This window comes from Panthera tigris, chromosome A3 (assembly GCF_018350195.1).
Source record: "Panthera tigris isolate Pti1 chromosome A3, P.tigris_Pti1_mat1.1, whole genome shotgun sequence".
In the NCBI taxonomy this organism is placed as follows: Eukaryota; Metazoa; Chordata; class Mammalia; order Carnivora; family Felidae; genus Panthera; species Panthera tigris.
Genome location: NC_056662.1, coordinates 88,610,223 through 88,631,296, shown reverse-complemented (window position 1 = coordinate 88,631,296; position 21,074 = coordinate 88,610,223). Strand labels below are relative to the sequence as shown.

Here is a 21,074-nt window from a genome sequence, read left to right as displayed (position 1 = left end):
TAAAAGAGCATAGGTAGAAATGATAAGTTGTTTTAGAATATTTAGAAAAAGAATAGAGAGGAGGAGTCCAGAAAGGAGATTGAGAAGGCATGTTAGTGAAAGGATAAAAAAACCACACTATTGTGGTATCATGGAATTCTAGAGAAAAGATTGTTTCAAGAAGGGTGAGTGTATCACGTTACAGCAAATGCTGCTATTAAGTGGAGCATGATGAATGCTGACTATTGGGAGGTGAGGAAGGGGAAAGGAGTTTTACTGGAAGGGGAGCAGAGAAATAAAAGATGGAGAGAAGTGAATAGGTAAGGACAGTTTCTTAAGGTCCTGTTTATATACCCATGAGAATGGTTTAGTAGAGTGGGGAAATGTATGGTGTAAGGGATGGATAAAAGGAAATAATTAAAGGTATAAAGTTCTTGATCAACAAAGATTGACAGATTAAGAGCTGGAAACAGTTTTTCCTTTGTCACGGGAAAGTGGACAGAGTAAGAGGTAAGAAGGTTCGTTCATTTTAGTGGGAAAAAGAGAAATATTTCTCTCTTTTTCCTGTGAAGTGTGTGGTCAAGTCAGCAGCTGAGAGTGAGGGGGTGGACATTTGAAGAGAGGGGAAAGTAAGTTTCTTAAACATAGTTATTTTGGAGAATACAAAGTGATGTGGTGGTGATGGTGGTAGGGGGGAATAGTTTTAGGAGTATTATCTGGCAGCATGTATTGAGTGTCCAGTTTAGATTTGGGATTATATTGCTAACCTGAGTACCCAGCTCAGCTGTGTTTTTCTCTGGCGGCATCAGCTTCTTGGGTATAGTCGTGGAGTGATTGAATATTTGGCTTTACTCAAAATTGAGTTTTTCTAGGTAAGTTTCAGAAAGAAAGGTGCAAAGGAATTGCAATTCAGTTCTTTCACTTTATGATGATAATTCTGTGATGAATACTGTCACATTTAAATATTTTTCAATGAATAGGAAGCAGAATTTCTATTTTCCTTAAAAAACTGCTCATCTAGAATTGGGTCAATATTAATATAATTGGATTACTCTGTGGTTAATGTACCTTCAGTATGAAATTTCCACATAAATTTGCTTCTGGGTTTATAATTCTGTTTCTGTTTCTTAGAAGTAAATCTGGTGTAATCTTCATACAATTTTTTTTTTAAAGGTCTGTCTATGATGGTGAAGAACATGGACGATTCATGGAGAAGCTTGAAACTCGCATCCGTAATCATGACCGAGAAATTGAGAAAATGTGCAACTTTCATTACCAGGGCTTTGTGGACTCTATAACTGAACTGTTGAAAGTGAGAGGAGAAGCCCAGAAACTCAAAGTAAGGAGACTCTAAGAGAGACTAATTTTCTGTCCTGTGCTGGGTTTTTTTTTTGATTAGCGCTAAAGGAGTAGGGAGTACATTACAGGGTCCATGTTTGTAGTCAAGATACCAAGAAAAGGAATTTGTACTGAAATGTAGATAATTGGGACTATTTTAGCTAATAAGAATACAGTTAATACAGAATAATAATACAGAATAAAGTTAAACTTTATTTTGGATAACTATATGTGGGTGAGAACCAGCAACAGAATCAGTAACTGTTTCTTTCAAATAGAAACCCAGTTGACTCTTCGTGTTATCCATCTACTTCCTTGCTAGGTAAAAGCATCACTGTAGGATGAGAGGCTTGTAGAGCGTGGCTGCAGAAGTCTTTGCAGCATGGCAACCAAGGTCACAGGGAAAAAAAAGTCAGTGGTAGCTGTGGTGTATCTTTTACCAAAGTGTGGGAGTTCATTCTTGATATGACAGATTCAAATATAGGAAGGAGATCAGCCATATTGGTCAGGTCCCTTATCTTGGATAAATGATTTTGCTTATTGATCTTAAATCTAACCACTTCACTAAACTCTTCCATTATTTCTAATAATCTGTGTGTGGATTTCTTTTGAATTTTCTGTGTAACACTCATATGCTCTGTAAGTAATAACAGCTTTATTTCATTCTTTCCAGTCCTTATGTTTCTAATTTCCCTTCCTCCTTCCTTCCTTCCTTCCTTCCTTCCTTCCTTCCTTCCTTCCTTCCTTCCTTCCTCTCTTTTCTTTCTCTTTTTCTTTTCTTTTCTTTTCTCTTTTCTTTTCCTTCCTTTTCTTTCTTTCTTTCTTTCTTTCTTTCTTTCTTTCTTTCTTTCTTTCTTTCTTTCTCTTCTTTCCTCCCCTCCCCTCCCCTCTCAACTCCTCCCTTCTCTTTCCTTCCTTCTTTCCTCTTGCCTTCTTCCTTTCCTTCCTTCCTTCCCTTCCCCTTCCCTTTCCCTCTCCTTTTCTTCCCCTCCCCTCTCCTTTTTCTCTTCTCCCCTGTTCTTCCTCTCCCCTCTCCTTCCTTCCCTCATTCCCTTCTTCTTTTTCTTCTTCTTCTTCTCCTCTTCCTCCTCCTCTTTCTCTTATTGGAATTTGGATTAAGATCCCAAAAAGATGAACTTGATAGTGAGTGTGAAATTCCTATAAAACAATACATTGGTAAGAAAAGCAAAGAAGCAACTTTATTGAGAGGAAAAATGGGCTATTTAAAGCTACAGTGATTTATCAGCTAATTTGACTGTAAAACCTAACCTGCTTGAAGCTGTCAAACTTTTAAATGTTTCATTTAATGTAAAATTTTGTATTTTGCTGCAGGATTATTAATGTGTTTGATGGTGGGATCTTGTCCTACTACCCATTGGGTAGAGGTTTTATGTAATGTACAATATGTACCATATTATCTTTATAAAAATCTCCAAATTTCTGGAGTCCAAAACACAGTGGGTCCCAAGGTTTCAAGTAAGAGCTTATGGAGCTGTACAACAGCTATCCAACCTTCTTAAGAAGTGTATTATTTCCAACACAATTAAATCTCTTTTGTATCCTTCTCAGTTGCTCTCTTTACTCTCCCCTCCAAAAGTAACAGCTCTTCTGTTTTGTTTTTTGTTGTTGTTGTTACTGTGCTTAATGCGTAACTATTTTAGTTCAAATTAAGTTTGATCTGTTTTTCATTCAATATATCAACATTAATTTCAGATGAACAAAACAGTTAAATAGAAAAGACAAAACCATAAAGAAACTAGTAGAAAGTACAGATGAATATTTATGTGATTTGGGGACTGAAGAGTACATTTCTAAACAAAATTCGTAGAGCCAGAAAGAAAATATTTGATAGAAATGGCAACATTAAAGTGAAAGAATCTTTTCTACAAATAAGTTAAAAATATAAATAATAAATAAAAGCTATTTAAAAATACATTTGCCAAAAAAAGAAAAAAATACATTTGCTAAGTGATTAATATCCTTAACATAGAAAAAGTCTTTATAAGTTAAAAGGAAAAATATGAACAGTCTAATAAACTGAGAAATAGACATTAATATATGGTTCATATAAGAAATATAAAGGAACTCTACAATTTAGAAAATTAAAGGAATGCTGACTTAAACAATAAAATGTCACCTAATTAAATGAAAAGATGAAAAAAAGTGCTATTTAAGAGTAGAGATATGATACCAGTCAAACAGGGAATGCCTGGTTGGAGTATAGATTGTTACGCTCTTCAAGGAGAGCAATTTTATTTATGAATACTTAAAACTCCACGTAGTTTTTTTTTGTTTTGTTTTGTTTTTGTTTTTGTTTTTTTTAAGATAGAGAGTGTGAGTGGGAGAGGGGCAGAGAGGGAGAGAGAAAGAGAGAGAGAGAATATCCCAAGCAGGCTTGTACCATCAGCACAGAGCCTGATGCAGGGCTAGAACTCAGTAACTGTGAGATCATGACCTGAGCCAAAATCAAGAGTCAGACACTTAACTGACTGAGCTACCCAGGAACCCCAAATTCCACATAGTTTTAAAGACTTATTCTAAGGCTATAGGTGTATGTATAAGGATGTTCATATGATTTCTTTTTCATGTGTAAAACTTAATTTAATTTAATGTTTTTAATGTTTATTTTTGAGAGAGGGAGACAGAGTGTGAAAGGGGAGGGCTGGGGAGCGGATAAAGAGGGAGACACAGCATCCAAAGGAGGCTCCAGGCTCTGAGCTGTCAGCACAGAGCCTGTCGTGGTGTTTGAATCCATGAATCACAGGATCATGACCTGAGCCGGAATTGGACTCTTAACCGACTGAGCCACCTACACCCCCTAAATTTAATTTAACTTAATTATTTTTCCCCTGCCCTGCCCTCTAATGTGTAAAACTTAAAGTCATTAAATGTCCTTAAAGTCATTTAGTAGAAGATTAGTAAAATAAATCTTGGTACATTCATTTAAAAGAATAATAAACTACAGTGTATTTTAGAAAAATATCTTACATAAGAAGGTATTACAAATGTTTACTTAATGTAGTAAGCAATTAAAAAGTATGAACAATTTGACTATATTTGTCTTTTTTAAAGAATTTTTTTAAGTTTATTTATTTATTTTGAGAGAAAGAGAACGAAAATGCACTGGGGAGGGGCAGAGACAAAGGGAGACAGAGAATCCCAAGTAGGCTCCATGCTGTCAGCTCAGAGCCTGATGTGGGACTCAAACTCACAAACCACGAGATCATGACCTTAGGAAGTTGGACATTTAACCAACTGAGCCACCTTGGCATCCCAATTTGATTACATTTAAAATAAAAAGTTACAATGAAGTTTTGAAAGCTGAAATGGACAATTGAGGCTTCAGATGAACAGAAGTATCTGCAATGTCTAAAAACAAAGATATGGGGATCTTGCCAGGAGCCGTGTGTGCTATTTGTCCTCACTCAGCCATCCCAACTTTCCATTCTCACCTCAGGCTGTTCTTTTCTGTGTTTCTTGTATGTGTATATTCCAAACTTCTCCCTCTGCTCTCCGGGCCCCTTGTCTGTGAGGGACAGCATAAAGCTCTGCCTCTGGTCACTGAAGTAGCTATGGGGCAGAATACTTTCCTTGGAAGGACCACTGAATATTGCCCATAATGTTCACCAGTTGCTGGTGTCACTGGCCGCTTGGTACTCATCTTCCCCTCCTCTTTCTTCCTCCAAATTGTTCCAGGTTGCAAATTCCTTCAGATTACTCAAGATGCCCCTGAGAGAAAGCATGACTGCCAGTTCAGGGTGTTTGACTGCTTCAGGCTCTACTCATTTCCTCTGAAACCTGAGGCTATTAAAGTCTAGCGGCACACCCGGGAGGTTTTGCTCTCGGAGGGATCCATTCAACCTGGCTTAAGAACCTATGAAAATTTGAGATTCTTGAACTCTAGAAAAAATGTTTAGAAAATGGACAAGGTTAAATGTTAACTATTGTCAGTATTATTTTAACATAACAATGAAGAGAAACTACACTTTCTAGAATACCCACTGTTTCTTTTGATTCATAGTATATATATTATCTCTCTCTATGTTTATGTTTTCTACATGGAGTAGCATCCTGGATCATCAGGATACTTTCTTCTCTCTCTCTTTCTTTTTTTTTAAATAGACTCCATGCCCAGCATGGAGCCCAACGCAGGGCTCAAACTCAAGACCCTGAGATCAAGAGTTGGACGCCTAACTGACTGAGCCACCCAGGCACCCCGTTTCCTTTCATTTTTATGTTATAATAGTATTGAAATAGTAATTATTTTATTAGAAGCGTTGGTTAGGCTCCTCTGAATGTGTTTAAAATTTTTTTTCTAATGCTTTTATTTTATTTTTGAGACAGAGACAGAGTGTGAGTTGGGGGAGAGGCAGAGAGAGAAGGAGATACAGAATCTGAAGCAGGCTCCAGGCTCTGAGCTGTCAGCAGAGAGCCTGATGTGGGGGCTGAAACTCATGGAGTATGAGATCATGCCCTGAGCTGAAGTCGGACACCCAACCGACTGAGCCACCCAGGCACCCCACCTCTGAATGTGTTTTAGAACTATCATTTGCATGAGATCAGTTTAGGGTGCCATAATCAGTATTGTTAATAAAAATTGAAATGAAATAGAACAGAACAGAATAGAAAATAATAGCATGTATTACATGGAATTTTGCTTCAGGCATGCATGTGTGCGTGCGTGTGTGTGTGTGTGTGTGTGTGCGCGTGTTTGCGTGTATTCCTTAAACTTGTGTACGGGTTGCAGTGTAAAATGTTCTTGCAAAGAGTTTGAGGTTAAAAAAAGTTTTAGAAGTTGTGTCTTTATAAGGTAAATAGAGACCATGATTTTGAATTTAGGAGATTCATGGAAGGTGGAATTTCATGAGATATCTAGGATTAAAAAACAAATTACTCTTGAATAACTACTGTGAAGGGGGGGGGATAGCAGTACAATTCAAGGCATCCCACCCCATTTTTATTCACATAGCTTGAAAGCTTTTTCTTATATTAAGCTGATATTTTTCCAATGTTCTAGTAACATCCATTTATTAGTTTGAGTAATAAGCACTATTTTTAGGGCAGCATCTTTCTTCTGATCGCCCTTCAGATACTTTAGCACCTTTATTGTGATAGCTTTTCAGATATTTGTTGGATAGCTGTTATTTAGGTATAGTGTATAGTGTCCAGGTATAGTATATAGTATCTCTCAATGAATATTTTACCCATTTTTGGGCTAAAATACCCTTTATTTTTCATGTGTGTAGCTTTGAGTTCTTCTCCAAACATACTCCCAATCTAACCGTGTTTCAGTTGTCAGTGGCCTTGCTAAAACATGGCATCTTAATGTAATTCTTATCATGTGGTCTTAGAGTCTTACCATCTTACTGATTCCAGACAAAGGATCAGCAAACTGTGTCTTGCAGGCCAAATCCAGCTTGTCTCCTATTTTTGTAAATAAAGTTTTATTGGAATGTAGCGATGCCCATTCATCTACGTTTTGTTTATGGCTGCATTTTTGCTATAGTGGCTGAGAGGAATAGTTACAACAGAGATTATCTACCTAGCCCTTTGCAAAAATAGCTTCTTGAACCCCGTAATTTAGACAATTTAGAAGCATTTAGAAGCATTTTAGAAGCATTTAGACAATGCTTCTATTAGTGTTGTCTTAGCTCTGCATTTGGGACAGCTACATTCTTAATTCTTAATTCATGTTGAGCTAATAGTCCAGTAAAACCAAGTGTTTCACATGTGGTACTATTAAATAGTAAAGAGGGAGTTTGAGGGTTTCTTCTTTTTCTGTTACTTCATAAAGACTTTCTGGAGAAGGTTGGGTTTTATTTTGTCTGTGAAAAAAGGAGGTGCTTGTGGTAATCTGCTCTGAAAATGATACTCCAGGTGTAGTATATAGTGTAGGGAAAAGTTTTCACATGTGTGTTCCTGAAAAACTAGTTTCTTAAGATGATCCTCTGTAAAAGGGTGTTATGTTAAATAAATGTGGAAAACATTCTGTATGATATCCCCCTTATTGGGCATTCATGGTACATGCAGAATATTAAAGGCTTCAAGAAGTCCTAAATAAAGTAACCTGTTTAGTGGAATTTCCCACTGAATTTTAGTGGGATATTTGGTGTGTGTGTATGTATAGGTGTGTGTGTATCTATCTGTGCACTGTGTGCACCTCTGGGTGCATGTGAAGAGTGCCTATTAACATTTCTTGGTGTTCTAAGGGACATAATAGGAAACACTCAGCTAAGGGAATGTCTTAAAAGTGTAAGGAGTGGCCGTTATTGGTGGAAGGGGGGTAGAAAGCCTCCATTAAAGAAAGCTTTAGAAGTTAATATTGCTCATGTTTGTTGTTGTTGTTGCTTAGAGAGAGAGAGAGAGAGAGAGAGAGAGAGAGAGAGAGAGAGAGAAGGGCAGAGGGAGAGGGAGAGAGAGAATCTCAAGCAGACTCCATGCTGGGCATGGAGCTTGATCTCATGACCATGAGATCATGACCTGAGCCAAAATCAAGAATTGGCTGCTCAACTGACTGAGCCACCCAGGTGCCCCTGCTCATGTTTTGATAATATCCGACATGGTGAGGAAATTACTATTCTGTATACTTAATTTTTTTTATATCAGTCAAATCTCCAAAAGTGGATGTCAAAAAACTTGGTGCCGGTTCCTTTAAATTATGAACTCTAGATAAATTTTAAGGTCTGTTTACATAGTTTTGACTATCTGATGGATTGATTAATTTTGAAAAAAATGGGAATACGGAGGTGTTAGGAACTATTTTGAATTAATGATCCAAAAGAGGCCTCTGGGTGGCTCAGTTGGTTAAGTGTTCAACTTCAGATCTGCCCATGGTCTTGCAGTTCACGAGTTCAAGCCCCACGTCAGGCTTTGTGCTGACAGCACAGAGCCTGGAGCCTGCTTCAGAGTCTGTGTCTCCCTCTCTTTCTGCCTCTCCCCCAGTCGTGTTCTGTCTCTCTCTCTCTCTCTGTCAAAAATAACAGCACAGTTAAAAAATTTTCAAAAAGAATTAAGATAAAATGTTTTCTAAAATTAGGATAATAGGGGCATCTGGGTGGCTCAGTTGGTTAAGCGTTCAATTCGTGATTTCGGCTCAGGTCATGAGCTTATGGTTTGTGAGACTGAGCCCCGTGTTGGGCTCTGCACTGACAGCACAGAGCCTGCTTGAGATTTTCTCTCTCCCTCTCTCTCTCTGCCCCTCCCCTGCTTGTGCTCTCTCTCTTTCTCAAAATAAATGAACTTAAAAGAAAAAAAAGAATAAAAAAATAAAATTAGGATAATAAACGGAAAATTTGACCTGAGTTAAAAGTTCAGTTTACACCCAAGTTTTCCAGGAATACATTGGTGAAGTGAGGAATATCTATGGGAAAATTTGTTCTTTGTACATATAGTAGAGATGCTAAGGTTCTCTGGGTAATTTTTTCTATTTTCTGTTTTCTCTCTTTTCTTTCCAAAACTCAGGTGTGATCTTTAGTTGTTATAGTGTCTTAGTTTGGAATATTCTAAGCTGAACATGTCAGCCAGTAAATTTGTTTTCTTTGATTTTTAAAAATACCATGCAGTAGAAAACATTGAGTAGAAAAGTTGATAGAATTTAGACCCAAGAGAATGCCATCAAACCAAAATGTGTTGGGATCCTGAAAGTATCTGAATAACTGTTTTTAGTCTTTTCATTTAAAATGTTGATCTTGGGGTGCCTGGGTGGCTCCGTCGGTTGAGCGTCCGACTTCGGCTCAAGTCATGACCTCATGGTCCGTGAGTTCGAGCCCCATGTCGGGCTCTGTGCTGTCAGCTCAGAGCCTGGAGCCTGCTTCAGATTCTGTGTCTCCCTCTCTCTCTGCCCCTCCCCCACTCATACTCTGTCTATCAAAAAATGAATAAACATTAAAAAATTAAAAAAAAAATGTTGATCTTACCCAACAATTGTCTAAATGCTTGTTTTTTTATGAGTTTAAATTGTCTTCTCTCCACAGAATCAAGTGACGGATACTAATAGAAAACTGCAACATGAGGGAAAGGAAGTAAGGCCGGTTTACCTTTTGAACAAATCTTCTGTTTCCTGTCATTCTCTTGTGATGACTGCATTCTTGATGGCTTAGAAGACCAAGAGCAGTGTGTTGGAGGAACTTGGACGTTATCATTGCTTCTCCTAATGTTTTTCTGAATTAAATGAATATAGCCGCTAGAAAGTGTAATGAGAAAGGATGTAGCTTTTCTAGTATATGTGCTGCCAAAGTGAGCACAAGGATGTAGCTTTTCGTAGCTGTGGTTTTAAATCACTTGAGTGGCCACTGCTGTTCTCTCTGTCTGGAATGCTTTTTCCCCAATATTCTACTTCAGACTTTGCTCAGATGTTCCCTTCTTAATGATGCCTTTTATTTGAAATTGCAGACTCGCTCTCACTCCTGCATTCTTTTTAGTTTTACTTTTCGTGCTTTATTTTTCTCCACTGCACCTATCGTGCTCTACTATTACATATTTTTAGTGGTATGTTTGTTTTCTGTCTGTCTCCTTCCATTAGAAATTAAGCTCCGTGAAGTCGGGAATTTTTGTTTGTTTTATTCATTGCCATATTCCCTCTGCCTGCCTAAACAGTGACTGGCACAAGGTGGGTGCTCCATAAATACTTGTTAAAAAGTGAATCAGTGATTCCGTTAATTGATATAATTGCCATTTAAGCCATCACAGTTTACAAGATTATTTTACATCCTTTTTCTCACTTGATTCCCATGACAGGCCTATGATAAATCAGGACAGGTATTATCGCCATTTTATTGGTGAGGAAACTAAAACAGATGATTTGCTAAAATTTGCATAGCAATTATTTTCTGACTTGCAGACCATCACTGTTCTTTGTGTCATGTACTTTTATTACTGACTAGTACTTACTTAGTTTTAATAATTTTTAAGACTAGCTTTTGATTGTTTTATCAATGACTTAATCAGGGCTGTTCTCTCTCTCTCTCTCTCTCTTTTTGTATGGTATTACCTAAGCAGATAACGTTTTTTAGGTATAGGTTCGGGATGAGTACCACAAAAAGCCATGTAGATTACTGTTTTTTGAAAGTTTGTCTCACATATTTAAAATTACACAGAGAATGCAGTTTCTTCTAGTTGTAGTGTGGAATGACTTCAAATGGGAAGGAAAAGTGAGTTACTCTTCCCTAAACTGGAACTCTTGGAAAAGCCATAACTTCTAAGCATGTGGTTTATTTGTTAAAATAGAGATTTAGTTGAAGATTATGTTTAAAACCCAACTGAAGCCATATAGGGAGGACTGTTTCCCTCAAGGAGCCTCGCACTGATGAGAGAAACATAGGATCTTCTCAGAAGATTTGATGAAACCAAGCATAATGAAGGGTCTGAGTAAGGCTTGGAGAAAATCTGCAAGTTTTTTCTTTTCTTCTGGATAGCCCCTGGATTTTAGGATTCCACTTTAGCTGGCCTTTTCCAGTATAGTATGTATCTTGGGGAGAAAATGGGAAACCACGCAGGAATGTTTTACTAGTTGAGAAAGGCAGTTTCTTAGTTCACTTGGCAGGTCTTTCTATGAAACTGTCTGGGATTTTCTGATGAATTGAACACAGGGTGGAAAAATGTGACTGAAAGCTTTTTATTTACAGCTACTGGCATAATTCAGTTTTTTTTCCTCTTGCCAAGCTGGTAATAGCAATGGAAGAGCTGAAGCAGTGTCGACTACAACAGAGAAATATTTCAGCCACTGTTGATAAATTAATGCTGTGTCTTCCAGGTGAGGAGCTGGAAATGGACTAGGATTCTTGATGTAATTCCTTTAGCTTTAATAAGTTTTTCACTTGCTCTGAATAATACTTATATGCTCTTTTCCCCCTTTTCTTTCAAGTCCTAGAGATGTATAGCAAACTGAGGGACCAGATGAAAACTAAAAGGTAAGATTTTTTTATTGAATATTTTTTATTATCTAAAATTTCTGTTAATTAGGATAGTTTTAAGGTCCATATTTAGCCTAACCTTTCAAGAAATAATTAAGTCCGTATAACATCCTCTCTAGCCTTTTGTATATCTGTTGATTCATCCTGAGACTTACTTATATACACTGCTGGTATGCTGATGTATTTTGCCATATATCGTGTTTAATAAGAAAAACACTACTCATAGTTTGGTTTTTAGAAGACCTGGTCTTTCAGGGATAAAACACGTAACTTTTAGTGGTAGTTTATTGGAGAAACATGCTTGTTTAGTATTGTAGTAGAAAAATGATTACTGGTTCTGGTGCAGGGGTGACTTAGGGTTCTTCACTGAAACAGAATCAGTAGAGAGAGAGAGAGAGAGAGAGAGAGAGAGGGAGGAAGTCTATGTGTAGAGGGAGGGAGGGAGGTATTGATTGATTGATTTTAGGGAGCTGGTTTACATGATTATGGAGGCTGTTGTTTTCTTCTGGTTTTATTCCAAAGGAATGTCTATAGTGACTCTTCCGCTCTTCTTCCCAAGCTAGAGTAAGCATCCCCACCCTCCCTACCGTGGAGTGTGCTGCAGTATGAGGGGGTATGTGAAGCTGTCTGATAAACAGGACACATCTTTCTGGAATGTTGATTTTTACCTAGGTTTCAAGGGAAAAAGTATAGAATTAAAATGTGATATTGAAATAACAATAGAAATATTGTTAATAAAACCATTAAATCCTCAAGAATTTTAAAGCCTAAAAAGCATGAAGCATCAAAGTGTTTTGAATTTCTTAGACACCCATCTTTTTCCCAGGAGGATGTGTTCACATATGAGAATGTAGGTAAGATAATAGGAGAAGTTCTGTTCGGTGAGATATGAAAGTAGTGTTATTTTTCTGATAACCTCTTAGTAACATTCTAAAATTACAGAAGATTACAGAGAATAAAAAAAACACTGTGTACCAGCTTCTCTGAATTAACAGATATTAATAATTTTCCAGTTTTGATTTATATATATATAAATACACATAGACGTATATAGACATATCTGGACAGAGAGAGGTAAAGATAGACATTTTTTACAATTACAGATAAGATTTATGTCCCTTTCCTTAACCCTATTCCTTTCACTACTCCCCTGAGGAAACCAGTATCATAAATTTAGTGTCTTTCTAGTCCATGTTTTTAACGTCTGCAAATCATATATTGTATTATTTTGTGTTTTTAAAAACATGTACATAAATGGTTCTCAGTCGGTTTTTTTTGAGATTCATTCATTCATTCATTCATTCATTCAACAAAAATGAATGGAATACTTACTATATACTAGGCATTGTTCTTGGGGATACAGCTCTGAAGAAAACAGACAAAAATATCTGCTGTTATGGGGCTTCCACACTAATGGAGAATTTATTTATGTATATAGATCTAGTTCACTTACTTTAATCCTTCATAATAGTCCATTATGTAAATAATTCACATTTCCCCTCTCATTTCCAGTAGTTGTTATAAGTGCTGTGCACCAATACTTCCAGCTCAGTCTTCTTCTGGCACCATAGTAGGATTATGTTTCCTGGGCTCCACTGGGCTGTGTGACTGATAAGATGTGAGCAGAAGTGGTGAATGTTACTTCTGGGCTTAGCAGTTACTTTCTAGCACAAGGCCCTTCCAGAGGTCTGTTTTCCTTTGGGTGTGACCAATGGTAACTTTCAAGATGTTGGTTGAATCCCTTAGTAACTGCAGTGAACAGAACTCTGCCAACCTGGCATGGATGTATAGTATGAGTAAGTTATAAATCTTTGCTTTAAGACACTGAGATTTTTGGGATTGTTGTTGCTACAAGATAGCTGTCCTCACATACTGTGAAGGACATTTGATGTGTCTCCACTTGTTTGCTATGCAGACGGTGGTTCAGTAAATATTCTTGTTTGTGTCTCTTTGTTCACACAGTCAGGGTTTCTTGAGAACTATGTTCTTCACATGTTGCTATATATACAAATCACATGGGGATTTGTTAAATGTAGATTCTTAATTCAGTAGGTCTGAGGCCATTCTGGAGATTAGGCATCTTCTACCAAGCTCCCAGGTAGTACCAGTTCTGCTGGTATATGGTTTATACCTAGAAAGAGATCGGCTGGATCAAAAAAAGGATTTTCATGTATTTGTTCTTACTAGGTATTATTCTCCAAAGTGATTTATCAATTTAGACTCCCACTGTCATTTTTTTGGGGAGGTCTGTTACTCCACCTTTAGGTAACATCTGTATTGTAAGACTTTGTGGTTTTTGCCAGTCTGATGATTATGAAATGATAGACCATTATTCTGCGTTTTCATTTTTTTGATTACTAGTGAGATTGGTTTTTGGACATTTGGATTTTCTTTCATTATTTTGCCCATTTTTCTCTCAGGTTTGTTCTTGTTGTTTTTTCATTTATTAGAATTCATTAATATGCTTTGGATACCTTTTCCTCTTATTAGGAATATCCCGCAAATATTTTCTTTCAATGCATGGCTTGTCTAATAACTTTGTAAAGTTAGTGCTTTTTGTTGTTATAGTAGTAAATTTTGTTATTATCATTTATTTTGTGATCTTTAAAAAATTTTATTTTTAAACATTCTCAAGTACAGTATAAATTAACTGTGTTTTTTCTTGAATCAGTTTTAAGTTGCTAATGTGACACCCTCCCCAAATACTTTAGTGTGATTTCCGAGCAATAAAGACACTCTTCTGTGCAGCCACAATGCAACAGAGAATAGAAATTAACATTGATATTTTAGTAGCATCTAATCCTCATACCCAATTCAGATTTTGGTAATTATCTCAGTCATGTTCTTTACAGCAAAAGAATCCAGTTTAAAACGTGTGTTGCATTTAATGGTCATGTCTCTTTATTCTTCAGCCTGGAACTGTCCTCAGTCTTTCTTTGACTTCCATGACTTTGCCACTTTTGAATATTACAGGCCAATTTTTATGCAGAATGCTCCTCAGTTTGGAGTTGTCTGATGCTTTCTCATGGTTAGATTCACGTTTTATGTCTTTGGCTGGAATATCACAAATTGGGTGCTGCGTTCTCATTGCATCTTACAGGTGGCACATAAATTTTATTTGTCCTATCAGTGATGATGTCCACTTTGATTACTTGATTAAGATTGTGTCTTTCAGACATTTGCATTGTAAAGTTGCTCTTTTTTACATTTGCAATTAAAAATTTTGTGGGGAGGTATTTTATAGTTATATAAATTAATCATTTGTCATCAGATTTTCACTTTAATTTTTTTTATGTCAGTATGGACTCACAGTTTCTTATTTTATTTGATGAGTCATGATTTATTAGTATGATTTGTTTTGTTCAAATTATCCTGAATGGCACCAGTGGTGCTTCTGTGTCTGGCTTCTATGTCCTTTTAATATGTCCTCAAAATTTTTTGAGGACTTTGTTACGAAGGAGGTATTTTTCAGGTTCATCTTATACTCTGCCTGTTGCAGCCCTGGAGTCAGTCAACTCTCCGAGTAACTATGGTTCTTTTGGTAGAGAATGTTATGTAGAAGCCAGGATATATGTGCTTGGTGTACTCATTAGTGAGTAACCTGGTTTTCATTGCTCTTAATACATTTACTTACTGAATCATTTCCTTGTATGAAACTAATCACGTATCATCGCTGTCACTGCAACTCTTTACCTTCTCAACACTGCACACTGAGTTGCCCTCCTCTATGGTATCCTCCGTACTCCACTTGGGCTGTAATACTGTAAGTCCTGGCTGAATGCCCTTGTCATCTCTCCTGGGCTCTGACACTCCATGCCAGGCTGCCTTCGTATATGGACATCCTCCGCACTCCACTAGGTCCCTTGCACACCATGCTGGTCCATCTCAAAATTGTTCAGGATATTCCCTTATAATTTTAACATGTGTGGGCTCTGTAGTAATGCTTTCTCTTTCGTTACTTAGTTGATAATTTGTGTCTTTTCTCTCTCGGTCTCTTTGATTCTTCTAGCTACAAGTTTATCAGTTGCACTAATGTTTTTTCTGAAAAGCATCTTTAGGTTTTACTGTTATTTACTGATTTCTGCTATTATTTTTAGTATTTTCTTTCTCCTACTTACTTGAGGTTTAATTCCCTCTTTTCTAGCTTTATAAGGTAGATTTTGGTTATTTTCTAATGTAGCCATTTAAAGCTGTACATTTTTCTCTTAGCAGTGCATTAACTGCTCTTACCTGTTTTATGATGATGTATTTTTTCCCCCTTTTATCTCAAATGTTTTAATTCCTTTGTGATTTTAGAAATTTAATCTCATTATTTAGAAATGAATTGGTTAATTTCCAAGTAGTAGATTTTTCAGGTTTAAAAAAATTGATTTGTAATTTTAGTTCACTGTGTTCATGAATGTAAGATGTATGATTTCAACTTTTTAAATGTTTGGTGAAACTTGTTTTAATGGCCCAGCATATGGTCCGTTTTGGTGAAAATTTCATGTATACCTCAAAATTATGTATATTCTGTTGTTGAATAGGGCATTCTTTAACCGTTATTTAGATACCCTTGATTAACAGTGTTGTTCAGGTTTTCTACATCCTAGTGATTTTGTATTTGTCAATTGCTGACAGTAATGTTGAGATTGTCTGTTATGATTGTGGATTTGCAAATTTCTTTTTTGTGTTCTTTCAGTTCTTGCTGTTGTATTTTGAAGCTTTCTTGTTGGGTGCATATACATTTAGCATTGTTATATCTTCGTTATATCTTCTTGATGAGATGACCAGTTTATTATTATGAAGGTTCCTCTTTATCCCTGGTAATATTCTTTTTTTTTTTTTTTTTTTTTTTAAATATATGTTGGGGTGCCTGGGTGGCTCTGTCAGGTGAGCGGCCAACTCTTGATTTTGGCTCAGGTCATGATCCCAGAGTTGTGGGATTGAGCCGTGCAGCGGGGCCCGTGCTGAGTGTGGAGCCTGCTTGAGATTCTTTCTCTCTCCGACTCATGCTCGCTCTCTCTCTCTCTCTCTCTCTCTCTCTCAAATAAATAAAACAAAAAAAAAAAATAAAAAAATGTTGTTTCGTATTAACATAGCCACTACTGCTTTTTGTTTAGTCTTTACATGGTCTATTTTTTAATATCCTTTTTATTTAAAATATTTTAACAGCTTTTTTTGAGATATAGTTTCTACATTATTAATTCATCCATTTAAAATGTATAATTCAGTGGTTTTTATTGTATTCACAGAGTTGTGCAGCTATCACTACAATCAATTTTAGAATGCTTTTATTCTTTTCAAAAGAAACTCTGAGTCCCTTAGTTGTTACTACCCTCCCCCCAACCCCGAACACACACACAAAACTTGCCAGCTACTGGGAACTACTAATTTACTTTCTGTCTCTATAGATTTGCCTATTCTGGACATTTACTATAAATGGAATTCTACAATATGTGGTTCTTTGTGATTGGCTTCTTTCGTTTAACATAATATTGTCAAAACTCATCCATGTTATGCCATATTTCAGTATTTCGTTTCTTCATATTGCTGAATAATATTCCATTGTATAGATATACCACATTTTATTTATCCATTCATCAGTTGATGAACATTTGGGTTGTTTCTACTTTTTGGCTTTTATGAATAATACTGCTATGAATTTTTGTTTCAAGTTTTTGTGTGGACATATGTTTTCATTTCTCTTGGCTGTATACCTAGGAATGGCATTGCTGGATCCTGTGGTAACTCTATGTTTAACCATTTGAGGAACTGTCAGACTGTTTTCCTAATCGTTATGCCATTTTGCCTTCCACTAGCAGCATATGAAGATTTCAATTTCTGCAAATTCAGTATGTTGGTATTTATTATTGTCTGTCTTTTTGATTATGGCCATCTTGGTGAGTGTGACATAATATCTTATTGTTACCCTTTGTTTTTGAAAAATTTTTTTGAAGGGCATAGAATTCTAGGTGTAAAGATTCATTAGTTAAGATGGCATTTCTTTGTCTTCTTGTTTATGTGGTTTCTGAAGGAAAGGTATGTGAGCAGTCTTTGTCACTCTGTACTTAATGTGTCTTTCCTTAAGCTGTCTTAAAACTTTTATCTGTGTCATTTTTTCTTAGCAATTTGATTTTGATTCACTTTGGTGTCCATATGTGTGTATGCATGCATTTATGTGAATTTATCCTCCTTGTGGTTTGTCTAGCTTTTTGGATTGTAGGTTTATAATTTTCTTAAAATCTGGAAAATGTTCAGATACTGTTTTTCCAAACATTTTTTTCTGTCCTTTTCCCATCCTCATTCTAGGACTTCAGTTACATCTATGTTAGACAACTTTGAATAATCCCGTAGATGACTTGAAGATCTATCTTTTCCCCAGTCTTTTTTCTCTCTTTGCCTCATATGCGACAGATTTTATTGCAGTGTTCAAGTGCACTGATCTCTCTCTTTTGTATTATCTAATCTTCTTTTAATCCTATCCAGTGATATTTTCATTTCAGATAATATGTGTTTCATCTTTAGGAGTTCCATTGTTTTTTTTTTTTATGTTTAATTTCTCATTTTTGTGTCTTTCATTAATTACATGTATATTGCTCTGATATCTCTTTTCATGTACTTCTTTGCTAGTTCTGTCACTTCTGGCATTTTGGATCTCTTTCTGCAGACTGATTTTGTTTTTCCTAGTTGTAGATCAATTTGTTGGTTCTTACCATATCTAATAATTTTTGATTGGATAACGAACATTATATTATGTTGCTGAGTGTCTGGAGTTTTGAGAGCCTTTTTTCCCCTTAGAGAGTGTTGCTCTTTGTTTTGGCAAATAGTTGAGTTGTTTGCAGATCTATTTGATCTCCTCAAACCCCTTTTTAAAGTTTATTTTTTTATTTTTGAGAGCGAAAGAGAAAGAGTACGTGAGCGTGCACATGGACGGGGAGGGGCAGGGAGAGAGGGAGGGAGAGAATCCCAAGCAGACTCTGCGCCAGGAGTGTGGAACCTGATGCGGGGCTTGAACCCATGAACTGTGAGATCATGACCTGAGAGGAAACCAAGAGTCTGATACTTAAGCCACTGAGCCACCCAGGCATGCCCCCTCTGCCCCCTCTTTTTAATCTTTGGAGCTGCACCTTCGTTTCACGGGTAGTTCAGAGCAGTATTCATGTACTCTGAATAACTCAGGAATTCCTAGGGATTCTACACCAAGGTTCCCCTGCATTGTCTGAGCTCTTTGAAGTGTTTATCATACATCTTCCTGGTATCTTTCTGTCTCTCCCTCCCTCCCCTCTTTCCCTTCCCTGCCTACCTTTCCTTCCTTCCCTTGTTTTTGCCTGTCTGTGTGGAATCCCACTTTTTCTATGACTGACTTAGTACTCGGCAAAGACTTAAGGGAACCCCTGTGTTGATTCTGCAGATTCTGCAGTCTTTTTTTTCTGCATTGCTCCCTCTCCCTCTTTTTGTTTGGATTTCTGCTGTACAACCTAAAGTTGTGTCAGCTTTTCTGAACTTCTGTCTCTGACTCTAACTCTGGTAAGCTGCTGGGCTCTGTTTAGGTTTTCTTTGTGTCCATGATGTAGAAATCACATTCAGGTAGATAATCTGCATAATTATTAAACTTACCTGTTTTGTCTCCCTTTTATCAGACGCCACTGAATGTCCACTATCTGAAAACAGATTTTATATGTTAGCCAGTATTCTGCTTTTTAAGATTGGGAGTTCGTGACTGTTCCTTGTTACTCCTTCATGGCTGGAAGCCTAGTTGTTGTTTTTGTTTTTGTTTTTGTTTTTGTTTTTGTTTTTGTTTTTGTTTTTGTTTTTGTTTTAAGCTGTAAATACTGATAATACTTCTAGGTTTTATGCTTCCTAAGGAAAGATATCTGACCATCTTTCTACTTGTTAATACGGTGAAAGGATTAAATATTTGTTAATGGTGCTTTTTGATTAGGAAAGGCACTAATATTTCCTGTGGTGAGAGCTTTCATTTCATATTCTTATCATACTCTGAATTTATAAAAATTTCTCATGGATAGTTGTGATCTGCTTTAAAAGATCACTTATTAGAATTTTAAAAATCATTATTATGAAAGAGTTCTGTACCATGGCAAGAAAGGACCAAAATTTAATTTGCCTAGAATTAACATTCCTCTTCTCACAATAGCATTCAACTATGTCTAAATTATTCTGACCTTAGTTATCCAATTTACCGGATTATTTAAATGTCTTTCCCTTCCTTCTTCTTTTATATTCCCTGCTTCTGTTTCATTTACTTTCTTTCTGCTCACATTTCTATTAGGGAGCCTAATGAGGGGGAGACAGGGAAAACTAGCACACATGCAAATGAAACTTAGGAATTTGACTTTTGATTCCTTTTTAATAATGTTTAGAGGTTGTCAAAAGTAATGTCAAAATCTGGTTTTAGATTTCCATGGCAGCTGGCAATAGAAATTTTTTCTTTTGGTGTCTGCTATACAGGTGTTTAATTGGCTATCATTCTTTAACCTGTCACAGATATTGAAATACACTAGAAATTTGAATAATCTTATTGGACTGTTATATTTGGAGCATGAATATGCTAGGGAAAGGACGATGGGGAAATAAGGTGACATTCTTTGTTGCCAGGAATCATTGGGTTTTGTACTAATTAGCCTTGAAAAACGTGGAGTTATTTGACAGACCAGATGTTTTCAGCACGCAGCCATGTGTCTCATCAGTGAATGTGCCTGTGTCCGCAGGCAACACTGTTAGATTTTTCTCATTCTATAAACAATGTTCCAAAATATAACTAAACCCCAAAGTGTGTTTATCTTTTTGGCTTAATTTCTGGCTTTCTATCCTTTCTAAGGTTTCTCTCTAGAGGAATTGCATTTTATTGCACATAGCTCTTCATACCTAATTGTAGTATAAACACCATTCTGTTTACGCTAAGCCATGTGAATTTTACTGTTTTTGAGTCTGTAAAATTGTAATAAATAAAAGCAACCATTTCACATTAACTCTATTTGTACTTTTATTTCTAAATGTAGGGGAAATAAATCTTTCTACCCTCTATTTATTTGTACTAAGATTTTGATTTTTGGAACATGTGAGGGAAAAACAATAAACAAATCAGTAAAACCAGTCTCTAGTCCTTAGTGTTTATGGTACTAAGTACAGGAGTGAGAAGAACTTAAGTATCTACCATGAAATTCATTCTTAAAATCTGAAACAGAGCTATCAGTTCTTTTATTTATAAGATCAGAACTGAGTTTTTCCTATACTAAATATATCATGGGAAGTATGGAAATTAGGAAATGAAAAATATGAGGAAAATTATCACCCCTAATGTTGCTATCTAAAGGAAAAAAAATCATGGCTTAACATTTTCGTGTATATCTTTCTAGACATTTTCTGTGTACTTATGTATGTGGGTATGAGTGTAGTTAGTGATACATAGCTCATACATGTACATATATTCATAATTATACATGTATACATATTTACAATTTTGTAAACATTATGATTATACTTGTAAGTTTTATTTTTGCCATAACTTTTACTCAACAATACTGTAAACATTTTGCTTTTAGTCTTTGACTACATTGATATATCATGATGTGTTTAGCCAACTCATTGTTATTAGACACCTAGATTAGCTTTTTATTGGCTAATATAAATGGCTACAATTCAGGAGGCTTATATATTTTTGTAAACCTAATATTTCTTTTTGGAAATGCAACTGGTTAGAATGCTTGTCATGGTAAAATTCTTCCCTGAAAACTTGTTTCATTAATACAAATTTGTTTACCAGCAGGTAGTAAATTCTCATTTATTGAAACCTCTGATAATAATACCCATATCTTTTGAGAAATCTTTGGGAGTTTGAATGAC

General features: G+C 36.1%; 1 protein-coding gene across 15 annotated transcripts in view; it reads left to right on the top strand.

The window, feature by feature from the left end:
- EXOC6B (exocyst complex component 6B) overlaps positions 1–21,074 on the top strand; it is a 605,784-nt gene that overhangs the window by 89,738 nt on the left and 494,972 nt on the right. For all 15 annotated transcript variants that reach the window (XR_006215816.1, XR_006215815.1, XM_042981710.1 and 12 more), the window contains 4 exons: positions 1,153–1,318; positions 9,291–9,338; positions 10,978–11,068; positions 11,180–11,225. Coding sequence is in view for 13 of the 15 variants with exons in the window: in XM_042981707.1 (XP_042837641.1) it covers positions 1,153–1,318; positions 9,291–9,338; positions 10,978–11,068; positions 11,180–11,225 (351 nt within the window). In the remaining 2 variants the exon portion in view is untranslated. The remainder of the gene's footprint in view (positions 1–1,152; positions 1,319–9,290; positions 9,339–10,977; positions 11,069–11,179; positions 11,226–21,074) is intronic.